Genomic DNA, 22,074 nt, shown 5'->3' with positions numbered 1-22,074 from the left:
ACGATGATCATATTTGCTTACCTATAGATGCTGTATTTATTGAGTTATCGTGTACCTAAATCGTCATTTTACCGAGAAAATGAACATTGAAATAATGGCGTTGAAGTTTAAAGTGGTCACATTGTGCACTTTCATCGAATCTCACAGGAGAATGCGGCGGTTTTCGTTTTTGTACCTTTTATTACGTGAACTTCGGGTAAATCTGCAGCCCTTGAGAAGTTTGAGCGAAATCCATTCATAACTTGATATTTAAATCGGGGAAAGAACTTGAAAAAACCCACATTTTATCAGCTAAAAGCGGAGCCATTTGACCACTAGGTTTTGTGAAATCAGTGCTTCCGTGGTGTTTCCATAAGATGCATAGCGCATGCAGATAAGCGTCGGCGTATGTGTAGCGTATTTGTGCGTTAACAAATTGCGCGATCACGCAACGCGATGAGTTGTTGCGGCGTGTACCCTGCTGGTTCAACAAAGATTTTCTTTCCTTTTCAATTTCAAACACGAGTGGAATAGTGAAATAAAATCCTTAAAATATTGCAGTTGAAGTTTACAAATCTGGATTTTCATTCCTTGTATTTATAAAAAACATAACAAAGTACAAACATATCAAAAAAACTCAATTTTGCGAAAGAAACAATGTCTAGAGTACACAGCCGCGTTAAGTAATTAATTAATACATAAAAATTACTAGAAAGAATAGAAAGAGAGAAGCCCAAAAAAAAAAGAAATGGGGCAAGCAACCATTTTTAGAGGATGCTGGTTTTTTTTTTTCAAAAAAAGTTTTTATTTTATTTGAAACTGATTTGTTTTTAAACATTGTCATTAGTATCAGTCCGGTTAATCAGTCTCTTTTCATTTCCTTTTTATCTCCAATTTTATCAAAATCAAAAGTGATAATATGCAAAAGTCATGCAGTGCTATTATAAACCCGCCACAGTGACAGAACCTCATTAATATTCATGACCTGCTGTACATGCATATTATGGTGGTGTATTGTGCTATCCCGGAAGTGCCAAAAAACAGCAGCTTTTATGGGAAAAACAGAGTTATTACACCTACTTTAACATCATTACTATCAAATATTATTAAAGATTGAATTAAATAACAATGTTTTTGGCCTTGAATTTACTTCAATTTTCCTGAAATGTGAATTTAGAATGCAATATAGTCGGGTGATTTTTGGTGTTGCATGACTGTTGAATTCTGCAGTAAGATTAAGTCCGTAAGTGATAAAAAATTGCCACAAATTTTGCGGGCCCTTCGGGCCCGCCGGTTGCATCTTTTGCGGGCCCTCACTGATTTTCGGGGGCCGAGGGCCCGCCTTATTTCGAGGCCTGTCACAGTGGATGGGTGATGGGTAGAAGAGAGATGGTTACTCTGTGGTGATGGGTAGGTGAGGGAAGGTCCCTTATTATTTCTTTCTCTAAACATGATGTGAATTTCCTCCTATTGGTAATTTTATCAACCTTCCTAGGAGTTTAGTATGTCAGATATAATTATACAAACAAGTCTAATATTTATAATCAAAACTTGTAAGTATTCACCATCTTGGATAAGTGTCTTGGATCAATTGCCATTTCCAAAATAAAATAAAAGACAAACACTCATCAATGACAAAGGACATGTGAATAAATTTACTGTTTTATTTCAATAAAACTGCTATGCTGCTATTCTTTACTTTGACAGTACCGTCAATACAAACAGAGATCATCATGATCAGGTGGATAATCTAATCGATGCCAAATTTAATTTTGGGGTAATTTGATGATATCCCAGCAAACACAAAACATTCATTTTAGCAGTGTAGAAAGGTTTCCAGAAAACATTCAAATGTCAGGTTATATAAAGGTTATAAAACATTTGAATGACATTTTCAAAATTACCACAATACACTGTAACATGTTGACAACAGATTTTATTTTAAACGTTTGCCAAAAAACTAACTAACAATACATTTTGCCAACAGTTTAAAATATGGTTTTTGGGTTTGTGTTTTTATAGAATTTGATAGCATATTGTCCTGATCAATTAATAGCCTGATATTTAATATAAAGGCGCATGAAAGTCGATTCGAGTTTATCGTCCCCGCCAGCGTCACTTTTTGGAAACCAAAAACACCGCGTCAAATTTTCAAAATGCCAAAATAATTCATTATTTTCAAAGTATCGGTGTTTTCACCAGTTTTAGCAATTGAAAACATATATTTTTGTTTGTAAAACATATAAATTCATAACTTGGAAGCAAAACCAGGCTCTTTTCTAACTTTTCTAGTCCCTACCCATATAAAAACCTGTTTATAAATAACATGTATGAGTGTGGCTTTAAATCAACACGCATTTTAGGTCAATAATGAAATCTGATGAAATAATGAAAAATGAAAAATGAAAAAGTCACCTCACCAACCCGGGAAAAAAAGGGACGATAAACTCGGAAAAAAACTTTCATGGGCCTAATGTTTATATTTTTTTTAAATGTCTGTTTGAACGATTTAAATTTGTTGGGAATGGATGTCACCATTTCCTGACATTTGCAAGGTATTTAAAAAAGTCTGTTCATGCAAATAAAAGACTTGTAGTTGAAGGCATGATTTGAGTAAATCCGACAGATTTCCCAATTTAGACAGACATTAATGCCTGTAGAAGCACACAATGCAAGATTGTGTAACTTTGAGGTGTTATTGTGAATACCAGGTCTTTGGGATATCATGTCAGACCCAGGTCTGTTGTAACCCATGTACCCAAGAACTGTGTCAGGGGAACTAGTACTTTGATTGCACTGATGATATACAGGCCAGTATAAAAAGGATCAATTATGATTATGTGCATTATAACCTCTTATTATTTATGATAAGTTTTGGCTAAAAAGGACACTTTGAAAAGATCCTGAGCGCATATATATGCTGTTTGGAAATGTGTTATGTTGGATTGACAAGCTTTGGTACCGAGAAAATGCATTTTTCTCATTTGTCAAATTTGATTGGGCATGCCTCAAAATGGGTCTGGAACCTAAGCCTGTAGAGAAATCGAATCACAGAAACAATGAAGTATGTTTACATGTTGTCAGGTAGCAAGTAGTAATATGGCACCAGTTCTTTAGGTTCACTCTTGGGTACATAAGTCAAGACCTATCAGATTGCGCCATATATGGGCATCTGGCCTTGGAACCATAATTTAATGTCATCAGATGGAAAGTTTAAAATAGTAATCTGGCACCAATATTTGAGTTGATGTCGGCGATTACTTGCGAAGCTGCCTCCAGCTCAAGCTGCCAGTGTAAGTTGGTTTTGTTATGCTGTCGATACGAGGTATCCTGGGACGACTTGCCGTACTGTACAACCTACTGTGTACTGCTCTCTGAGGAGAGACTGATCGTGTGCCATTTCTCCGGGATCCAACCGAGTAGGCAGAAGAGATGGTCCTGGCTAGGTGAGTAGAGCGAGATGCAGAACGAGAATGGTTGGAATTGTGTTGGGAACGACTTCTAGAATGTGATGGTGTATGACCTGTAGGTAGAATAATGGAATATGATAGTGTTAGGAACATTAGTAATGGGACAGTCTCATTTTACTGTAAAACAACTTAATTTCGCTGGCAATTTAATTTTGCTAATTTCACAATCGCTAAATTAACTTGCCGCTAAATAGTTCATTTATAATGGTTTCACATAGCAAGAGGATGCAAATTTGTGAGAATAAATCGCCACAAAAAGATGACTTCTTGCCAATTTGCCAAATTAAGTTGCTGTGAAATTAAAGTGTTTTACAGTATACTATAGCAGATACTGTATAATAAGAACAATCAAGTTGGAAAACAATGAATAAAATATGTGAAATTTTTTAATCATTTGGATGGTGCAATCAAACGTTAAATTTGGGGTGGATATTTTGAAATCAATTTTTTTTTCAGGTTAAAGACCCTTTAAGTGGAATGTTTTTCATTTCAAACTTTTATATCTGTATAAATTTCCAATCGCTATTATACCATATGTGACAAATTAAAAGGCAATAAATGTAATTCTGCAAGTGTATATTATTTACAAAAAAACACGGATGTGTTTTTTTTGTAAGGGACAATGGAAACGAATCTTTTGAAACATTTATTTTTTTGCTTGATTAATTTTTTTTCTGGATTTCTCAATTAAAAAACGATCTGCAATAGAATTGCTTCGAAAAAACGAATGTGTGCAGCATACCAGAAACAATTTAAAATAAATTGTTTCACCTTACTCTACTGTATGCATGTTTTATCTGTTCAACTTACTTCTCCTGCTTGGTGAGGCGCTATTACCTGCCCATGCTTCTGCTGCAAATGAGATCTTTGGGAATGGATTACTAGCATAAGTTATCTGACTTGTGTTCTTTTGTCTGGATATCTCTACAGCCCGTCTTCTGTTGGTGGCAGCGGTTGATATATCTCGGGACACCGTCCCACCTGTTGCATGGCTTCCAGATGAGTTGTTTACTGAGTTGTTGAGATGGGCGTCATACAAGACATCTGACACTACTCCATTCTTGAAGTTGTTCCAGTGGTTCTGCTTTTTGAAACTGTTCCATAGTGTAAAGTCACTGGGACACCTAGTGAACATGTCCTCAGCTTTAGACCGAGTGGTCTTATCGGCATATTCCCTAAACTTTGACATGGAGACTCGGATAATCTCACAGCCACGGCTGACTACAGATAGTTTGGGCATGGAAGCTCTCACTGCTGTTTCCAGTCCCTGCAAAGAGGCAAATTGTGCATAGATGAAGAATCTGATGTATGAGAGCATTGAGATATCATATGAGAGTGTTCACAGTACTTGTAATATGAATCCACCTTATAATTAATTGCAGTCAAAAAAGTGCTGTGGGTGCAAGTTTACTTTGACATAGACCCAAAATTACTGAAATTCCAGAAACCACTTTTGAGGCAGGATAGTGCCAGGAATCTCCCAGTGTAACATGCACCATAAGGTCGGTGGTAGAACATCCATGTTGTATGAGTAGCATAATGTATACAGTCCTTATTCATTGGTTAGTACTTACAAAACATTGTCCTGGTCCAAGTGAGTCTACCTTGACATAGACTCCAGCCTGTACACCAGGTGCCTTCATTGTATTCATTCCCCTGCCAAGTTCACTCTTCAATTCCGATGGTATACCAGGATCTGGATGTCTGGATTATAGAGGAAACACAAACGCATAAACTAGTTGTAATAAGGGCCTACTCCTATTCAAAAGAATGAAAAAATGGCGACTCCTTAATTTTGTGTTGTGACAGGTGGGCAACTAAGTATCATTATACATGTGGCCATAAAAAAACCAGTCAAGCCAAAAGCGTATTAAACGGGCCAAAGGGGGCAACATTTCTAAGTCGCTGTGCTGACCCGCTTCTAAAATGACATGTGTGTGAAAATGTGACATTTTAACATTAAAATGGGTCAAAATTAGGACTAATGTGAACTTAAACCAGGCCAATACAAAGGAAGAGGTACAACTTTTGGTCAATTTCGAGCAAGGGCTGCACCTATTATAGCATGTATAGTTTTTGTCCAGTTTATCTCATTATATGTAAACACAATCTGCTCCATGGGGGCCAAATGGAGGCATTTACAATGAATATTACCTTTTAATTCAAACATTAGGGTATCATATACTGAAAACTCCAAAGGTCTTGCATACTTGGTTCTAAAGTTCTGAATCTGAAGTTTATTTTTTTAAATGTACCATATTTTATTGTTTTTTAACTCCATATATTTATCTCTTTCAAGTTTGCCGCCTTTGGCTCCTATGAACAAGATCATGTCACATTATCAATGATTATAATAAAGTCAAATCTGTGATGTCATACCTCCTATATACAGGTTGAGGTGAAGCAGGTAAACTCCTGGATAACATTGACATTGGCGAGGGTGTGTCCCGCATGAATTCTGGCTCTTCTCGTAACCTAACGGTGGCGCTTTGACTCCGTCCATTGTGGTTTCCATCACACTCATCTGCAGTTTCTACACATTTTTTGGCAATTTGTCCTTTGGAAGAAGTGTATGGGTGTGGAATGGTGAGAATCATCAATTCAATTTGTTTGTATGCAAGATACAATGTGTGTAAGATACACATAAAAATACAACTACTCTCATGATTTGTATAATATTAAAAGTAATTTAATTTTACAAAATTAATGAGCAGTAATACCTGACATTTTGTCAAACTGCATGAATCAAAATTGATTGTCACAGTTTGTGGTCAAGGTTGCTGGCATGCCATGGCACTGCTGCCTGTGGAATAGATATTATTGTTGGAGAGTCAATTTTGATTATGGCGAACTAAATTTAGGAGAATTATTGCGAGAATTGATCTCTGCAGCTCTGATTCTTGCCAAATTTGCAGCCCTGGGAGATGTAGGTTTAATAAGCAATATTGTAAGATTGCTGAAAATGACTGCTTTAATTTTCCTCAAAATTTTAAACGATTTAGTGAACTAAAATACCCTGAAAAACAAGACGCAAGGTGGAGTATTTGTGACAAAATCCAAGATTATTATATCTTAGGATCCCAAGATTTAATCAGCCAATCGGAATCGCTGATATACGCATTTACAATCTGGGCACTGGAATGAAATTGCGATTTTCTTTCTTTTTACCTCATTAGTTGGCTCAAAATGAGAAGGGCATAAATCCCACCAGGCCCGTATGCAGCCCCCCAATTTGTACAAGTATACAAAAAGTCCCAATATATCACAATTTGCGAGCGTATGAGCAAAAAAAATCTGTTTTTTTACGCTTTTTGGTCAAAAAAATTCCAAATTTTGGGAAGAAAGTCCACTTTTCACAAATCGCCCCTCTTGAAAAAAATCCCACTTTTTCAAAATCAGCCCCCCCCCCCAAAAAAAGTCATGTGTACGGGCCATAATTCTGCAATGTGTGTATCTGATGCAAACCGTAAAGACTAATATTTTGTGGAAGAAAAAAATATTACTTATTGTTACATCAGCCATTTTTGATCTCATGAACCTAGATGACTCTGGCTGCACTGTTAGAAAGACCGTCTCACCTGTTGTCTTGGGTCTTGCTGTCAATCTCTGTGGAGCCATCCATGGGAAGGGACTCTGATGTCCAGATGGAAGAAGACTTAATGGATAGTCCCCTGTCAGAAGAATTGCTGGTGTTTCCTCCCTGCTGCCAGAACCTCTTGTTGTCCTCCGTCCGCTCTTGCTCTCAATTTCATCTTCATCCTCGGCAAGGCACAGTTTGGCAAGATCAACAAATTTCAGAACATCACACCGACCCTATAAAAGGTTTACAAATGACAATTAATTAATACTCTTGATTGTGACTTTCTTACCTTGTTTAAGATTCATAAAAAGTGTTCATTATTATTCTGTATTTTGTATATTTCTCTCTCCCGTGCCCTCTTTATCTCTTTTTCGTTACCTTGGCTACAAACAGGATCCACTCGTTTTCTGTTGAGTCTTTAATAATGACCGAGTCATGGTTATAGTCCTCAATACGGCCCATGTCGCTCACTTCTTCTACGCGTTCTTCTTTCCACGTGGAGAATAAGTCTAAGCTCCTACAAGCAAAAGTAAATTATTATTTAGCATGGATCAGGAGGCATTGCATAGGCTGAATATATCGGTATACTACTCGACTGAAAATAGCAGACACTAATTGAAGTCAAATAGCTTGCTATCTACTGTAGATAGCAATAATTTATTATACTGGTAGGTGGCAATTGGCTAATGATTTGTATTGAAGAAAGATTAAAAGTATGGCCTAAAGAAATCTGATATCAGCTGGAGATTAATTGCTTTATTGTTCAGTTCACAAACTACATGCTGAAGAAACAAAAGCTCTGCTAACATGATGACTAAAGTCTAGACATGCCTACCCAACTCTTTAATGAATGTACCTAAATACCCGATGAAGTCTAAAGTCTAGCTATCAACTGAGAATGAAGACAGCTTAAAAGTGGGCTTATGACGTGACTTGAGAAATAACATGCTGTCTACCGAAGATAGCATACTACTTCCAGAGATGATTGTCTGCAGAAATATTCAGACTTCCATTATTTCATTTCGTTATCTGAATGTGTTATTTTGGTCACTTACTTGAAGAAATTGAGTTTGCACTGGAATTCTTGATGTATATGTTTGTCTAAGCCGTTATCAAAGAAGTCATCTCTATCCACTACAAGGAGTTCAGTCTCTTCAAGACATACCACGGTAGCCATCCGACGCACATCCTTCAGTAAAGCAATCTCCTATGATGAGGAACGCAAGACAAGTATAGTAAAATAAAATAAAATAGAAGTGTACCGTGAGTCGTCTTATGGAGTGGGTGGGGGTTACCGGGACTGATTGAGCGAGGAGTAATGGTCCTTGGTATTTTTTCAATGGACATTTTCAAATTGTGACTGGTGTGGCGAGGTACGTTGCCCCTATGACCTACAGGGTGGGCCATTAAAAAGTTCACACTTTTTTGATGGCTTTTTTGTCAAAAGTGCAAACACATACTGAAATAAGTTGAACATATTTGTAAACCTCTATGTCTGGACTGTCATTGCTGAAAAGGGCATTAACATCCATGGTCTAATTACAAAATGGCGGCCATTTGAAGCAAGGGAAACAAAAAACACTTTGCACACACGTAAGTCAAATGGAGCGGATGATCACGCGATATATGGTGGTCGCTGGTTCACACCACAATGGATTAGGAACAAAGGAAGAAAAATAACAGTACGCATGAAAGTTCTGTCAATATTTCTCTTGTAAATTAACCATATTTAAATAAATTTGTTTCCTGTGACGGCTGCGAGAACACTAACTTTGCGTTTGTCATGTGGAACGTTAAAAGCAAAGTCTCTTGGAGGATTGCCTTTCGGTGCATACATCCGTACGTTTTGAGAAGAGACAGACCCGTCCATTGAAAGTTTGCCTCGTCAACAACAACAGCGGTATCAAGAAAGCGACGTGCTCTGTTAACTAACCAGTTACAAAACTGAAGTCGCCGATTTGGATCTCCTGGTTGCAGTCCATGACGCTTAAGGATCTTGTAAGGGTGCCATTCGATATCATGAGTGATGATTCGTCTGAACGTTGTCCTTGGAATATGGGGACAATTGTTCCGTCGAGTACTCAATCTTGGGTTAGCTTGCAAATCCCTTCTAACATCGGCAATGTGATTGGCTGATCTTCCTGTTCGTGGTCTCCCACTGTTAGATTTGTTCCGATTGAGAACAGTTCCATGTAAGTGAATTTTGTTTAATATTATAGATGTGTCGGCGACTAGGAAGTCTGGTATTCGGAAACTGGTTCGGCCATGCATTCAGGACAGAGCGCACCTTTCCGGTTCTTGAAATTTCCTCCTCGATGAAAAAATTCGTTCCTCCTTTGTAAACTGCCACATTTTGAACAGCAAGAATCACCTCAAAGTACTTACACGGGTATCTCTAACATGAATGACAAGAACGCACGCAAGGCATTTTAAATTTGAAGTGCCCTCCAAACTAGTGTATTTGTTATGTAAATGAGCATGTCCAATCAGCCTTTTGTGTCAATTTCACAGGTGAATGATTTTCAAACAGTAAACAACTCATACACGCATGAGACACTCAAGTAAATGCATATAGAGTCATCAAACTTTTTTAAAACTTGCTTAAGCCTAAAAACTTAATATGCATGATCATTGTCTATAGTCTTACGTGTGTGCAAAGTGGTTTTTGACTTCTCTGCTTTAAATGGTCGCCATTTTGTAATTAGACCATGGATGTTAATGCCCTTTTCAGCAATGACAGTCCAGACATAGAGGGTTACAAATATGTTCAACTTATTTCAATATGTGTTTTCATTTCTGAGAAATAAGCCATCGAAAAAGTGTGAACTTTTTGATGGCCCACCCTGTATGACGCTACACCATTACGTGTATATTATAGGCCCTGCTGATAAGCATACTTTATCATGTCTGCACTTTGTAACAAATTGCAACAGAAATATTTGATGTTGGTAAAAGTTTAAACTGATGAATTAATAATGTGATGTTATTATACTCTGATTACAAGTTTGCCATTATTATGTGAATGGAACACGTAAAACAATGAGACAATAAAAATGCTTCTGTTGGTGTAAATCATGTTTGCTTTCTTTTGCGGAATATCATAAATTCAACTAATTTAAATGTTTTGCAAGATTTGATCTGAAAATTAACTTTATGTAAACTGACGTGTGTACACCCATACTCGTAGCGCAGTCTAAATGAGGAGACGGAAAAACATAGTGTGTGAAGTGTGTTAATCTGTACACACTCTACATACAAAACGAGAAGTTTTCACAGGAATATGAGGCGGTGTGTGAGGAGAACTTAGTACAAAAACAATTATGGAACTCCTCGAATTGAAGGCAAAAATGCCAGAAAAAGACGTCCTAACCCCCCTATAGGGTTCCCCACTTTGAGGAGCTGCTCGAATTACTGCTTTTTGGGTCTAACCTCCTCAAATTCCTGTGTTTGTAAACACTCAACTCCTGGTTTCGCACGCGCTACACACGCAGCATGATCGCCAAAGCCCAGCCTTACCCCAAAAGATGATCCTTTTCTGAGTATGGTAACTTCTTTCTTCATGAAAGCAGTCTCTTCGTCTTCGTCGAGAGTAGCGCAAGCCGCACCAGAAAATAAGAAGTAAAAAGAGTACCCTATGTGCCCTTTACGAACCACTACTCTTCTCCTGCCGTATCTGTGAAACAAATGAAGAATGGGTGGAAAGGAATTGGCAGATTTATATGGTCGAATCCAACGAAAAGTGTACACGGCATGTTCAGGGCCATAACTTAAAAGTATTAATCAATTGGCATTCGTTTTGTATTGTGTTTATTCGCCTTGATCATACGCTTCGCGCCATATATAATAAGACCCCTTCTGTGAAAAACTTAGACACAGAGACCCCAAAACATGCTATTTTTACCCATTTTTTCAAAATATTTCTTATAGTATTTTTAAAAACATCTAAATCAGTTATGAAAAGAAGTCATTGGATTGAATCTAAATTGATTTTCTGAAAGGTGTGTATTCAAAGATTGCCTGTTCAATTTTTCACATATTTGTACATAATTATGAATTTTTTGTGATAATTTTTTGAGTTGTATTTTTTACATTAACTACTAATACAATTTTTCATAGCACTAGATATATCGTTAAAAAATGGAAATCACTAATAAATGCGCAATTGATACAAGCTTTGATATGTCCAATACTGAAATGCATTGCATTCGGACATCTTTATTATTGTGTTTAGCTGCCAGAAATTCTAAATGGCACAAAGGTAGGTTTGGTAAAAAATATGCATTACCTCCGAATACATGTTAAAAGCTGTGTCATTTCCACAAAGTGAGAGAATAGTAAACAATATTTAAGCAATAGGTGCAGGGTAATACACTCTTTATTTCTACCAAGTTTCAATAGCCTGCGTTTAAATATTTCTGAGATGTCAACAATAAAAGCAAGTATTTGTAGGTAAATTTCGGTAACCGAATGTTACCTACGAATACAATTTGACATCATGACAGTATTGTGAAACACCGCCATTCATGCCAATGCCCATATTGGTACATAACGAAGGCCTGTGTGTTTGCTATCAAATCATATGTCAATGAAAGTTGCGAATTCACATACATGCCCACCATGCAAAAGTGAATACGGCTTAATTGTTGAAAAATATGTACTGAAATACACGACAGTCTGCTCATTTGAAAGAAAATCAGATTCAAAGAAGATTAGAAGGGATAAATACTTGGATTTGTCAACTGTCATGTGTGCTTCATTTTAAATGTTTACCGACCTTCTGGTTTCCGAGTAATTTGTGTCCAAATTGATTTATTCGAAGGTAACTTTTGACGTTTTCGCTAAGGTTACCTACGAATACCATGGAAAAAACGACTGTTCTCATTGTTTCATGATCTTGATAACACAGTGATGGACCCTGGTATAAAGCTAATGGTAGTTGCCCTCAAATGAAAGGCCACAAGACGTAACTGACTCCAAGATGGACTTCACAAGTCTGCAATAACGGTTTTAAGCGATTTGTGTGCAATTAAGCAAATTAAAGTCACTTTAGTGCCTTTGTTTCTTACTTCAATCCTCTTTCAACCGCTGTGAACCGACATTATTAATACATGATAGGGTCTAAAGTATCAATAAACGCACATAAAGAAAATAATACATTCAAAGTGCTTTATAAAATGAAGTTTTGATTGCGATATCCACCAAAAGTCTAATTCTTACCTACAAATACTGAAATGTTACTTACGAATACAGCATAATACATGACATGTGTAATGAAGTGTCCCTACCAATGGAAATTATTTGTCAAAAACTTTAAGCGGTACCCCAGGACACTATTATTACCCATATACGGATTCATTCAACAATTATTTATTATGTAAAATTGCTGATTAACTACTTGTATATCAAAATGAAGTGGTCAAAATCTTGCTAAAAGCATCAAAATTTTTTTTGATCTAAGGTAATAGCATTTATTCATTTGGACGTACCATCTGAAAGAGATCTAAAAACTACCATTTTATTAATTCATTACCATAATAGCAAAATTTAAACCTCTAAACTCAATATAGATATTGTTAAATCGCTCATGTTACCTACGAATACCCGGGTTTCTTCACCTTTTCATTGTATAAAGCGTTAGGTGTATGCGTATAATTCCTAATATTCTTGAAAACATATATCCTACTCGTTCTTATACAATGTGTAAATTGATTCATACTCATTTGATAAGTAAAATACAGAAACTGACCTAAACTTCATTTTCAAAAATAAACTAGCATAAATTGACTAAGATCATATTGATCGCATTATAAAAATAAAAACAAATATTTTCTGGCTGAGCTAGCATTTTCCTGACACCCTGTGGTCTACATTACACGAAAAAAAGCGTTAATGGGAATATTTCATTTGTTTTAGGTTGATTAGTATTGCGATAGTGAAAGCATCCTAGTGGTATTCGTAGGTAACATTGGGTTTTGATATCACATTGACTATCACACGTCCTGGATTTATTTTTCAAGATTAGTAATGGCACTTTTGGTTCCTATAAGGCCAATATGTCATTAATCAATGGGCAAAAGGAAAAAATTGTGGAGACATTTTTATTTCGGACTTTTATTTTTGGCCCGTGGACACTTTTGGTTGGATTCGACCATATGTACAATTTGGCGGAAAACAGCCTATAAATGAATAGAAATTGGAGGAAAACGAACCTTAAAGGCCCGGATAAAATGAGAGAGCACTTGAAGAAATATCAAGTGCATGAAGGAAAGAACAGGGAAATGGAAGGAAAGAATAGAAAATGGTTAACCCTCGTCCTGTTGAAAGGACTACGAAGGGGGTTGTTGCAATTCACCCCCCCTATTTTCTGTTATTAACGTTACATGCTGTAATTGGTGCGCTCTCTAAACCATGATAATTTAATACTCTTCTGAAATTATAAAAGTGAAGAGCCTTTTTCGGCAAGTTTACGACAGTCTGTCATTTTCCGGTAGGCCTACAATTTTACGCGAACTCGAACATTAAGAATCTCTCATCCCCGATAATATTTCTGTTGAAGGGAACCTCACCTCCCCATTTGTTGACCCACTGAACACTCAATGCTGAGTGCTTTAGTGCACAAGATGATTTTAATCGATGTTAATGTGACACTCATAATTCCTCAGATTGATTAATCAATTAACATCGATATAATTCTGAAATATATTTCTGTGTAACCCTTATCCAGCGGTGCGTTCATATAGAAAATAATTATAGGAATTCAAGTTCTATAATTAAACACAGCAATACGCATGCTTTTATCCTTTATAAAATTGAGATTGCAATGTTCCTTCGCCTCTGAAGGAGAACAAGTACAAACACCCCTACACCCCACCCCACACAACACGTTACGTTTTAGAAATCGACAACATTGAAGATGGTTAATTATTCATCAATGTAGTTCAGTTTTCCCAGGAGACGTCAACTTTCCAACAAATATTATATTGGTCGCTGGTGTCCCCATTGCAAAATATCAATAACTTTCGCACTATAATAGGAATCTTATTTAGCACTGTTGATATAACGCAAACATATCGACTTTTCAATGAGTGTTTGGAAGGAGATGAAATAAAGCTGAGAAATGACTAAAAATGCTTAAGAGCACTTGACTACCCGTCAGCTTTCACTTAATCGTTATATTCTCAACTTATCCTCCGTGTTTTTTTGCTGAATCATCATTGACTTTGTGAGTCAATCTCCATCATTTTCATCATGGTCGCCCCTGTCTTCATCTCCGTTTTTTACCATCTCATCTTCATTATTTACTTCTTCACCATAAACATCTTAATTTTCATCTTCATCATCCCCATCTCCATCTCCATGCATCTTCACCATATTCATTTTCATCTCCATCTTCATCTTCATGATCATATTTTCGTCTTCATCTTCAGCTATCTTCGCTACCACCACCAACCCCAGCCAACATCATCAACTACCATATCATTAAAGGTCCACCTACCTCTGCAATCTAACCACTCTGCAGATGAGGTCTTGCAGCACCTTTGAATATTTGCGGAAACTGTGCAGTCCCCGCATCAGACCTGCTATTAGTCGAATGTCGTCGTCGGTTCGATTTTCCGGTCGTTTCTCCACCGCATGACGGGCCTTCTTTGGCCAAGTGAACTACAGTCAAGCAAAGTTACAATTAACATGATAAATGATTTAGTAATTTCTTTAACTGTATCTCGAAGCAGTGAAGTAGGCTAGATTTTTCCAGGGGACAAAGAGGAGGAATATTACGAAAATTGGAAAAAATGATCCCATTTCGCCCACCTGTCTTCAGTACGCTCCCGTTTTGAAGCTTTCGAATGTAACAAAGCTTTTGGTTGGGAAGTTGGTCGGTCAGCTCAGTTGGAGATGTAGGCCTATAGATATGGCGGAGCAAATGAGCGCAAAGTTTCCAAAATGGTACCGTTCTCAAGCCAAGGGGGCCCGGGCAAGGGGGAACGGGGTATCAGACCCATGTGGAAACTCAATACCTTTTTCAGCACCAAGGCAGTTGGAGGCCTACAATTTGCAAAGCTATACCCACCTCGTATTTACACTTGAATTCGCTTGGATTGAACGTGATCCTTTCCTTGTTTTCTGACGATGTGAAGATTACACTGGGTGTATTAGCCATGTTGGCTACTAAATCTGGAAGTCCGCCTCCAAAGGCACTCCGTCCAGCTTTACGGATAGCTTTGTCCAAACTTAACTGCACGGCGCACAACATTCTTACTTGGGTAGCGGCCCGTTTAAACTTGGCCAAAGGCTGTGGATTGGAGTGAAAATAATTGAAAAACGTGAACGAGTTTTGTTCATCTAAAGTGGGTGACTATGGGCCAAACATGAAAATCTTGATTCAAAATCAAATAATTTAATTTTGTAAAGGATGTGAAAGTGTCTGTGATGTGTTTGATGGAACTGGTTTTAAAAATTATGTAAAAAAGTTTATGTTGAGGCCTATTACTGCTTTCCTAAATTCTGTGATGAAGTGTTTCTCTATATTTTTTCATTTAACAATTTCCTCTTTCATGTATCTTGTATCGTAAGGTGACCTGCGTGATTTGCGTTTTTGGAGGAAAATGGTTCTTCATTATTTTGTCGTCTCATGAGAACCATTAATGGTTTTTAAAACCTTAATATGGTTCTCTGAAAGACACCAAAGGGTTCTTTATACATTTCGGGAACGTTTAGAGGGTTCAAGTGCCAGTGTTCTCTCTGAAGGACTACATTCCTTTTGTGCATGCGGGTCGTGTTTTCCTCGAATCCCAAGTTGTCATGGATATATCAAAAAACTATATTCATTTGTTGTGTTGTTGCCGATTAATGGTCAGTTTTGAATTTTTAGAAGCCTGTATCGTCACATCAGTTTCATTATTAATATTTTCTTACCGTTAAATTCGAAGATCCGTTTGAATGTTTATCTTTATCCTCCTGTATGAAGAAAATAGTCAAAATGAATCAGTGATATTACATAAGATCAGTAAAAATGGAATATTTTTTATCTAGGCTTTTTTATTATTATCCCATTTGACTTTTGTTGCTTTTTTATTGCTATAAATTATAATATTTGATTACTGTAGTTTACATTCAAGCATTTTAAACATGCTTTTATAATCGCATTTGACTTAATTGCGCAAGAGCGACATGAAGATGAATACAAATTGACACACCACCCTTCGCCATACATACATTCCCCAGCCACATTTCCCTAACATAATATTAAATTAAAAAAAAAAAAAATATTTTGTCAGAGGCGACGGCGAGGTTCGAACCCACGCTGCACTGAGCCGCTATAATGTACTCCTATACAGTATTGGCGTAACACCAGCGCCTTAAACCGCTCGGCTATCAGGGCTTGATGGTGTCATGGAAAAATTGACAAAAACATGCTATTTTAGTCCATATGTGAATTTGAAAGGGCCATAGATCAAAAACTATAGGTCACAGACATTCACCATCATTAACTTTTTTGTTCAGAATAACTAGGTTGACATAATGACATTTTTTTAAATCAATAAAATTTATATTTATTTTTCCCCATGCAAAATTACATTTTTAGCTCAAAAATGGCCGAAATAGCACAAAAATATGGTTTTTGCCATTTTTTTTTTATATTTTAGAGTTGTGCTGTGACATTTTTATGCACCAGTGTTAGACATCCATGTAATATGTAACATCTACAATAGAAATGAAATTTCTACTCAATTTATTTTGAAAGTTACAGCTATTTTAATATTTGACATTTTGGGCAAAAATGGAAAAAAATCACGAAAAACACATTTTAACCCCAAATAACTCCTAAATTACACAGTAACGTGCAACTTTTGAAAGTGGGAAATGTTATATTATTGATCAGTGATATAATAGCTATATTTTCATGTATAAACCATCCTCTACCCAGAAAGGGAGAACGAAAACTACTTTCTGAAGCACTTAGCAAGCCTTGTCCCATGGTCTATTAATAGCGCTCAATTGTTGATAACTGCGTGTTTTATATACAAAAATAGGACAATAAATGAGGTTATACACGCACAATAGTATATCGATTTTGATTCACACGTGCGGCTACGAACTCGCCGTGTACTAAAAGCATAGATTATCAATGTGGCGTGGTCTACCATTTTTCTTGTAGCTTCTTTTATACACGTATATGTTTTCATCAATTATACAATTAATCCACATTAGACCCATAATTTTATTTCAGGAAATAAAAGATTAGATTGCCATAAAAACGAAACAGTAATCATTGATGGGGTCTAATGTAATTTATACATGAAATTTCCAACGTTTTTTCTGTCGCCATTCTCGCTAAATTAAAAAAATATTTTGGCGTATATAAAATTGAAATCAAATTCTCTGCCTTATAAACGACATCAAATGTGCCACAATTGGGTATCACGAATCGTTATATATGATGTGCAGTTAATATTCATATTTTCTTTAATACAGAGGATGCTTCAGTTTTGACAGGAAAAATATTTTCTTGTAAACCCTCTCACTCGGTTATTTTAAAACGGTAACCACGCTTCCCTAGAATGTGCAATAAATTAGCATTAAAATTTGTCTTATTCTAACAGCAAGCGTTTCTAAAATGCAGTATGGCGAAATGTGGTGTAACAAATTGATTTAGAAATGATAGAGATCGAGTTTGCAGACTCCCCTGCTGCGTTACCTATTGACAAGTGACAAGATGGAAATACGCTTAAGATATTATCCATTATGAGCCGATATCTGTAATTCAAAATAAAAGAATTTGCCGAAGCGGAAAAATAAGATTGGACAGAATGTCATCAAAATGACGTTATGCCGTCATCATCGTCACCTTTGGTAATACTTAGTATAGTAATTTCACCAACAGGAAGGAAATCCCGGGAAGGAAATCCACGCATTTGCCACATTAAATCTTATATAGCCTACACGGTAAAGGTTGAACCAAGAATCGGTAAAACAACATTGTAATATATATACCACACCGCTGAAAGAATAAATTCTACTTTTATATCACTTGCAAGTTCTATCCCTGCAATGTTATACCAAATGGTGCTTAAATTTGAACTAAAATTAGGTAAAACACTTTCTTAATATACCGTATATGTGGGTTGTTTTATCTGGTGCCCAGTGGTTTGGAGCTTTTTTTTGAGCAAATGGTACTTTTATCTAATTTGGATAAAATACCCGACTTAGATTAGGCTTGTCCATGCAACTTGGATTAAAACCAATGCAATTTAACCAATCTCGGGTAAAATGTTTTACCCATGTTTTAGCCAGTGTTCTAACAGTGGACGTACTCATTTTATAATGTAGCCCCCTATATCCCCTCTTTCACTCTTGTCGTCATTGTCATCGCCCACACTTACCATGTTTACTGCATTAAATCATACATGCATAATTATAGTAAACGTTAAGGTGGCTGTGTACTCTCAGACATGCATGTAGTAAAAGTGCAATAACTTTGTAATTATTCGCGCAAGACATATAAAAGTATACATTTTTATGAAGGCAAGACATCAATAAATCTTAATATCAATACAGATTTGGGGTAAAACAACAATTATGAAGAAAATCACAAAAAGTGAGTTTTTGGCAATATTTGTTAGGTACATCATAACAAAAAACATTCTTTCCAAAATATTTTATTTTGTTTTTAGCTCAATCTTGAGGCTCCATTCCAAAAACGGTTTTTTATTTTTTGATATTGGCCTTAGTTTTTGAGATATTGACCATATAAGGCATCAAATTGAACTTTTAAAATTCACAAACGCCTATTTGCACAAAATGATGCCTAAAATCGGAAATAGACCAAAATATTAAAAAATGAGAAAACCGTTTCTTGAGTCGATCATGCTTTTTACGATGATCATATTTGCTTACCTATAGATGCTGTATTTATTGAGTTATCGTGTACCTAAATCGCCATTTCACCGAGAACATGAATATTGAAATAATGGCCGTTAAAGTTTAAAGTGGTCACATTTTGCCCTTTCATCGAATCTCACAGGAGAATGCGGCAGTTTTCGTTTTTCTACCTTATATTAAGTGAACATCGGGTAAATCCACAGCCCGTTGAGAAGTTTGAGCGAAATCCATTCATAACTTGATATTCAAATCGAGGAAAAGAACTTGAAAAAACCCACATTTTATCAGCTAAAACGGAGCCATTTGACCACTTGAAATTAGTGTTTCCAAAGGATGCGCCACGCATGCAGATAAGCGTCGCGTATGCGTAGCGTATCTGTGCATTAACAAATTGCGCGATACGCAGCGCGATGCGTTGTTGCGCGCGTGTCACCCCGCTGATACAACAAAGATTTTCTCTCTTTTAAAATTGCAAACACGAATGAAATAGTGAAATAAAATCCATAAAATAGCGCAGTTGGAGTTTATAAATCTGGATTTTCTTTCCTTGTATTTATAAAAAACATAACAAAGTAACAGATATCAAAAAAGCTCAATTTTGCGAAAGAAACAACGTCTTGAGTACACAGCCGCGTTAAACCGGGAATCGGTAAAACAACATGCAGGTACTGTATACCGGGACTGTATACCACACCACAGTCAGGATAGTGACTCATTATACATTACTTAGTTTGTGACAGGCCTCATGCTGCTCGTGTCACTTGCAATTCTATCACATTAATGTTTTAAAACAGTAATAAACTCAAATACCTACGTCGTTTTTTTCAAGACGTTTAGCAACTTCTTCAGGTGTCAGAGATGAAGCCAGTATCAGTGCCTCCTTGCCGATACTAATCGGACCTGTTATGGAAGAGTTTCCTGAAGGACTAGTTGGCCTATTCGGTTGTAATTTTTTAGCTGGCGGTCCAGCCTCATTATCAGTGTCACTTTCCGATGTGGAAAGAATTTCTACGACAGGAATCGCACCCGGGTTCTCATCAACGTCATATTCGTCGTTATTTTCGGAATTATTTTGATCGGAATTAGCGCCACCGACATTGAGATGCAAACTTCGCACCTCCGTACAGAATGATCCCGATAAAGACACAGCATTTTCTAATGATAATAATCCATCAACTTTATCATTTTCCAATTCATTGTTAACTAATTCTTCTATGTCATTGAACGATTCCTCATCAACTACGGGGATGTCCATTCTCGGTGTATCAACATCTTTCTCAGCCTCCGAGTGGGAGTCGATACCAGCCTGACTCTCTGGATGGCTACCATCGGCTCCATCAGTTATGGCATCATCTCCGTTTAAGCTGGACATTATTTCGACTGACCGATGCCTTTCGGAGAATATTAACTTTAAATCATGTGCTCCTCTAAGATTTCTTCACATTTCAGTAATGCAAGACCTCTAATCATGATGACTTCTGGTAACACCGCACATCACCTCACATTTTATTTTAAAATGTCGCACAAAATCATATACTATTACGAAGACCTGTAAGTAAATCAGTTCATTCCTTATAGTAGTTCATTGCGTTCCATGCATGGCAACTTAGTTTAATAAAGGTGTACCAGTATATAATTCCTCAAGAAATTAATTATAGACCGTAATGGAAGCCCGTGATGGAAGCCAGCCATAATCAAAACGTCTATATCAAGAGTATCGTGTGTGTGCATTCACGTCAGTGCTTTTCGATGTTGACATAGCTTTATCTTATATACTAATCATGCTAATGATATTGTTAGATCATCAGTGATACATCTTCAAGTCATGTTCAACACAAAACTGATAAAACCATGACCTGTAAGTAGACATGTTGCTGAAGAGTCGAATCAAACAAGTGAACAAGAATATCCCCGCTGAGTTCAGAGTACCGTGCACACTCCCATCATTTAACTTCCAATGGTATTATGGTGTATTTCTTTTGATGATAGGCCAACGCATAATACTTTTAACCACAATTGATCAATACTCATTTTGGTATTGTTGTTATAAAACCCAATAATATTGACGATTTATTCCATGACCGACTTTCCGTGACATTGCTGCAAATACCAAGGATTTAGTGACGTCACTATAGCTCCAGACAATCTAGCATTTTTGTTTTTCTCTCAACTTGTAGTTAAGTTGCAACATTGTTTTCAAAAAAAACACTTTTCGGATATAGAAAAAAACAGCCGTTTCCACTTGTTTTCAAAAGTTGTTTTCAAAGCCATGTTTTTTGTCCCATAATTAATGTCCTTCATTTATCGAAGCCCATGCATCATGCCCTCCTTAATCAATACATCAAAACCTTGACTCGAAGTATTTGGCAACAGGCGGACCAGCAATTACACACCTACAAAATCACAGGGTCACTCAGTACTGACTGATGCCATACTCAAACATTCGCATCTTCTCTGCTTCTATCCTGAGACGAATCAAAGGATCAACATGGCTTCACCAGTGGAAATCATGTATGGATAACTTGCTCACCACCTTAGAAGAAGATGTGACAGAGGACTTTAAGACGAAGAAGTTGACATTATCTACCTGGATTACTCAAAAGCCTTTGACACAGACCAAGAGGCTATATTGTGTAATATCAAAGCTGAGAGCCCACGGTATCTGCGGCAAAATCCTTGAGTGGATTGCAGGCTTCCTCTAAGATAGGAAACAACAAGCTGATTAGTATATAGTAAGGCTCTGTATCTGGAAGGTACTCTCAACGCTTCCAGATTGAAGCCAGACGAGAGGGATGGGTGTGCGCATGTGTTTATTATTAATCTTGTTGGTTGCTTGATGCAGTAGACGGTGAGATGTAGTTTGTCACTGCTGACTTGAAAAGTAGTATGTCGTTGATATTAACAATGTGTTCCGGGAGTGAGTTCCAGTCATTTATGCATGGTGTGTGGGAAATATGATTGTAGATAGTAGTCACTTCTGCCGGTTGGTTTGATATAACTGTGTGTGTGATTTAAACGACTTGATGAACGGCGTGATGAGGCAGGACTTGTCAGAATGGGCTGATGTCCCAAGCGGCATCGGCATACCGCAAGACTCGGTATTGGGCCCAATCCTTTTCGTCCTGTACGTCAATGATCTTCCAGAAGTGCTGTCGTCAAAAATAA

At 36.9% G+C, this 22,074-nt stretch overlaps 1 protein-coding gene across 1 annotated transcript; it reads right to left on the bottom strand.

Moving 5' to 3' along the window:
- Positions 1-2,565: 2,565 nt before the first annotated feature.
- On the bottom strand, positions 2,566-20,973 carry LOC140151964 (uncharacterized). The gene is made up of 12 exons (XM_072174269.1): positions 19,724-20,973; positions 15,943-15,984; positions 15,098-15,319; positions 14,525-14,688; positions 10,546-10,702; positions 8,085-8,236; positions 7,408-7,546; positions 7,028-7,262; positions 5,829-6,006; positions 5,024-5,153; positions 4,260-4,716; positions 2,566-3,502 (listed from the first exon to the last, which is right to left on the bottom strand). Exons 1-12 carry the CDS (start codon positions 20,279-20,281, stop codon positions 3,237-3,239), a joined length of 2,700 nt encoding a protein of 899 aa, XP_072030370.1. The 5' UTR covers positions 20,282-20,973; the 3' UTR covers positions 2,566-3,236.
- Between the last annotated feature and the right edge of the window lie 1,101 nt (positions 20,974-22,074).

The sequence above is a fragment of the Amphiura filiformis genome, chromosome 1 (assembly GCF_039555335.1).
Source record: "Amphiura filiformis chromosome 1, Afil_fr2py, whole genome shotgun sequence".
Lineage (NCBI taxonomy): Eukaryota > Metazoa > Echinodermata > Ophiuroidea > Amphilepidida > Amphiuridae > Amphiura > Amphiura filiformis.
The sequence above is the reverse complement of the archived record's forward strand: the minus strand, read 5'-3'. Positions and strand labels throughout refer to the sequence as shown.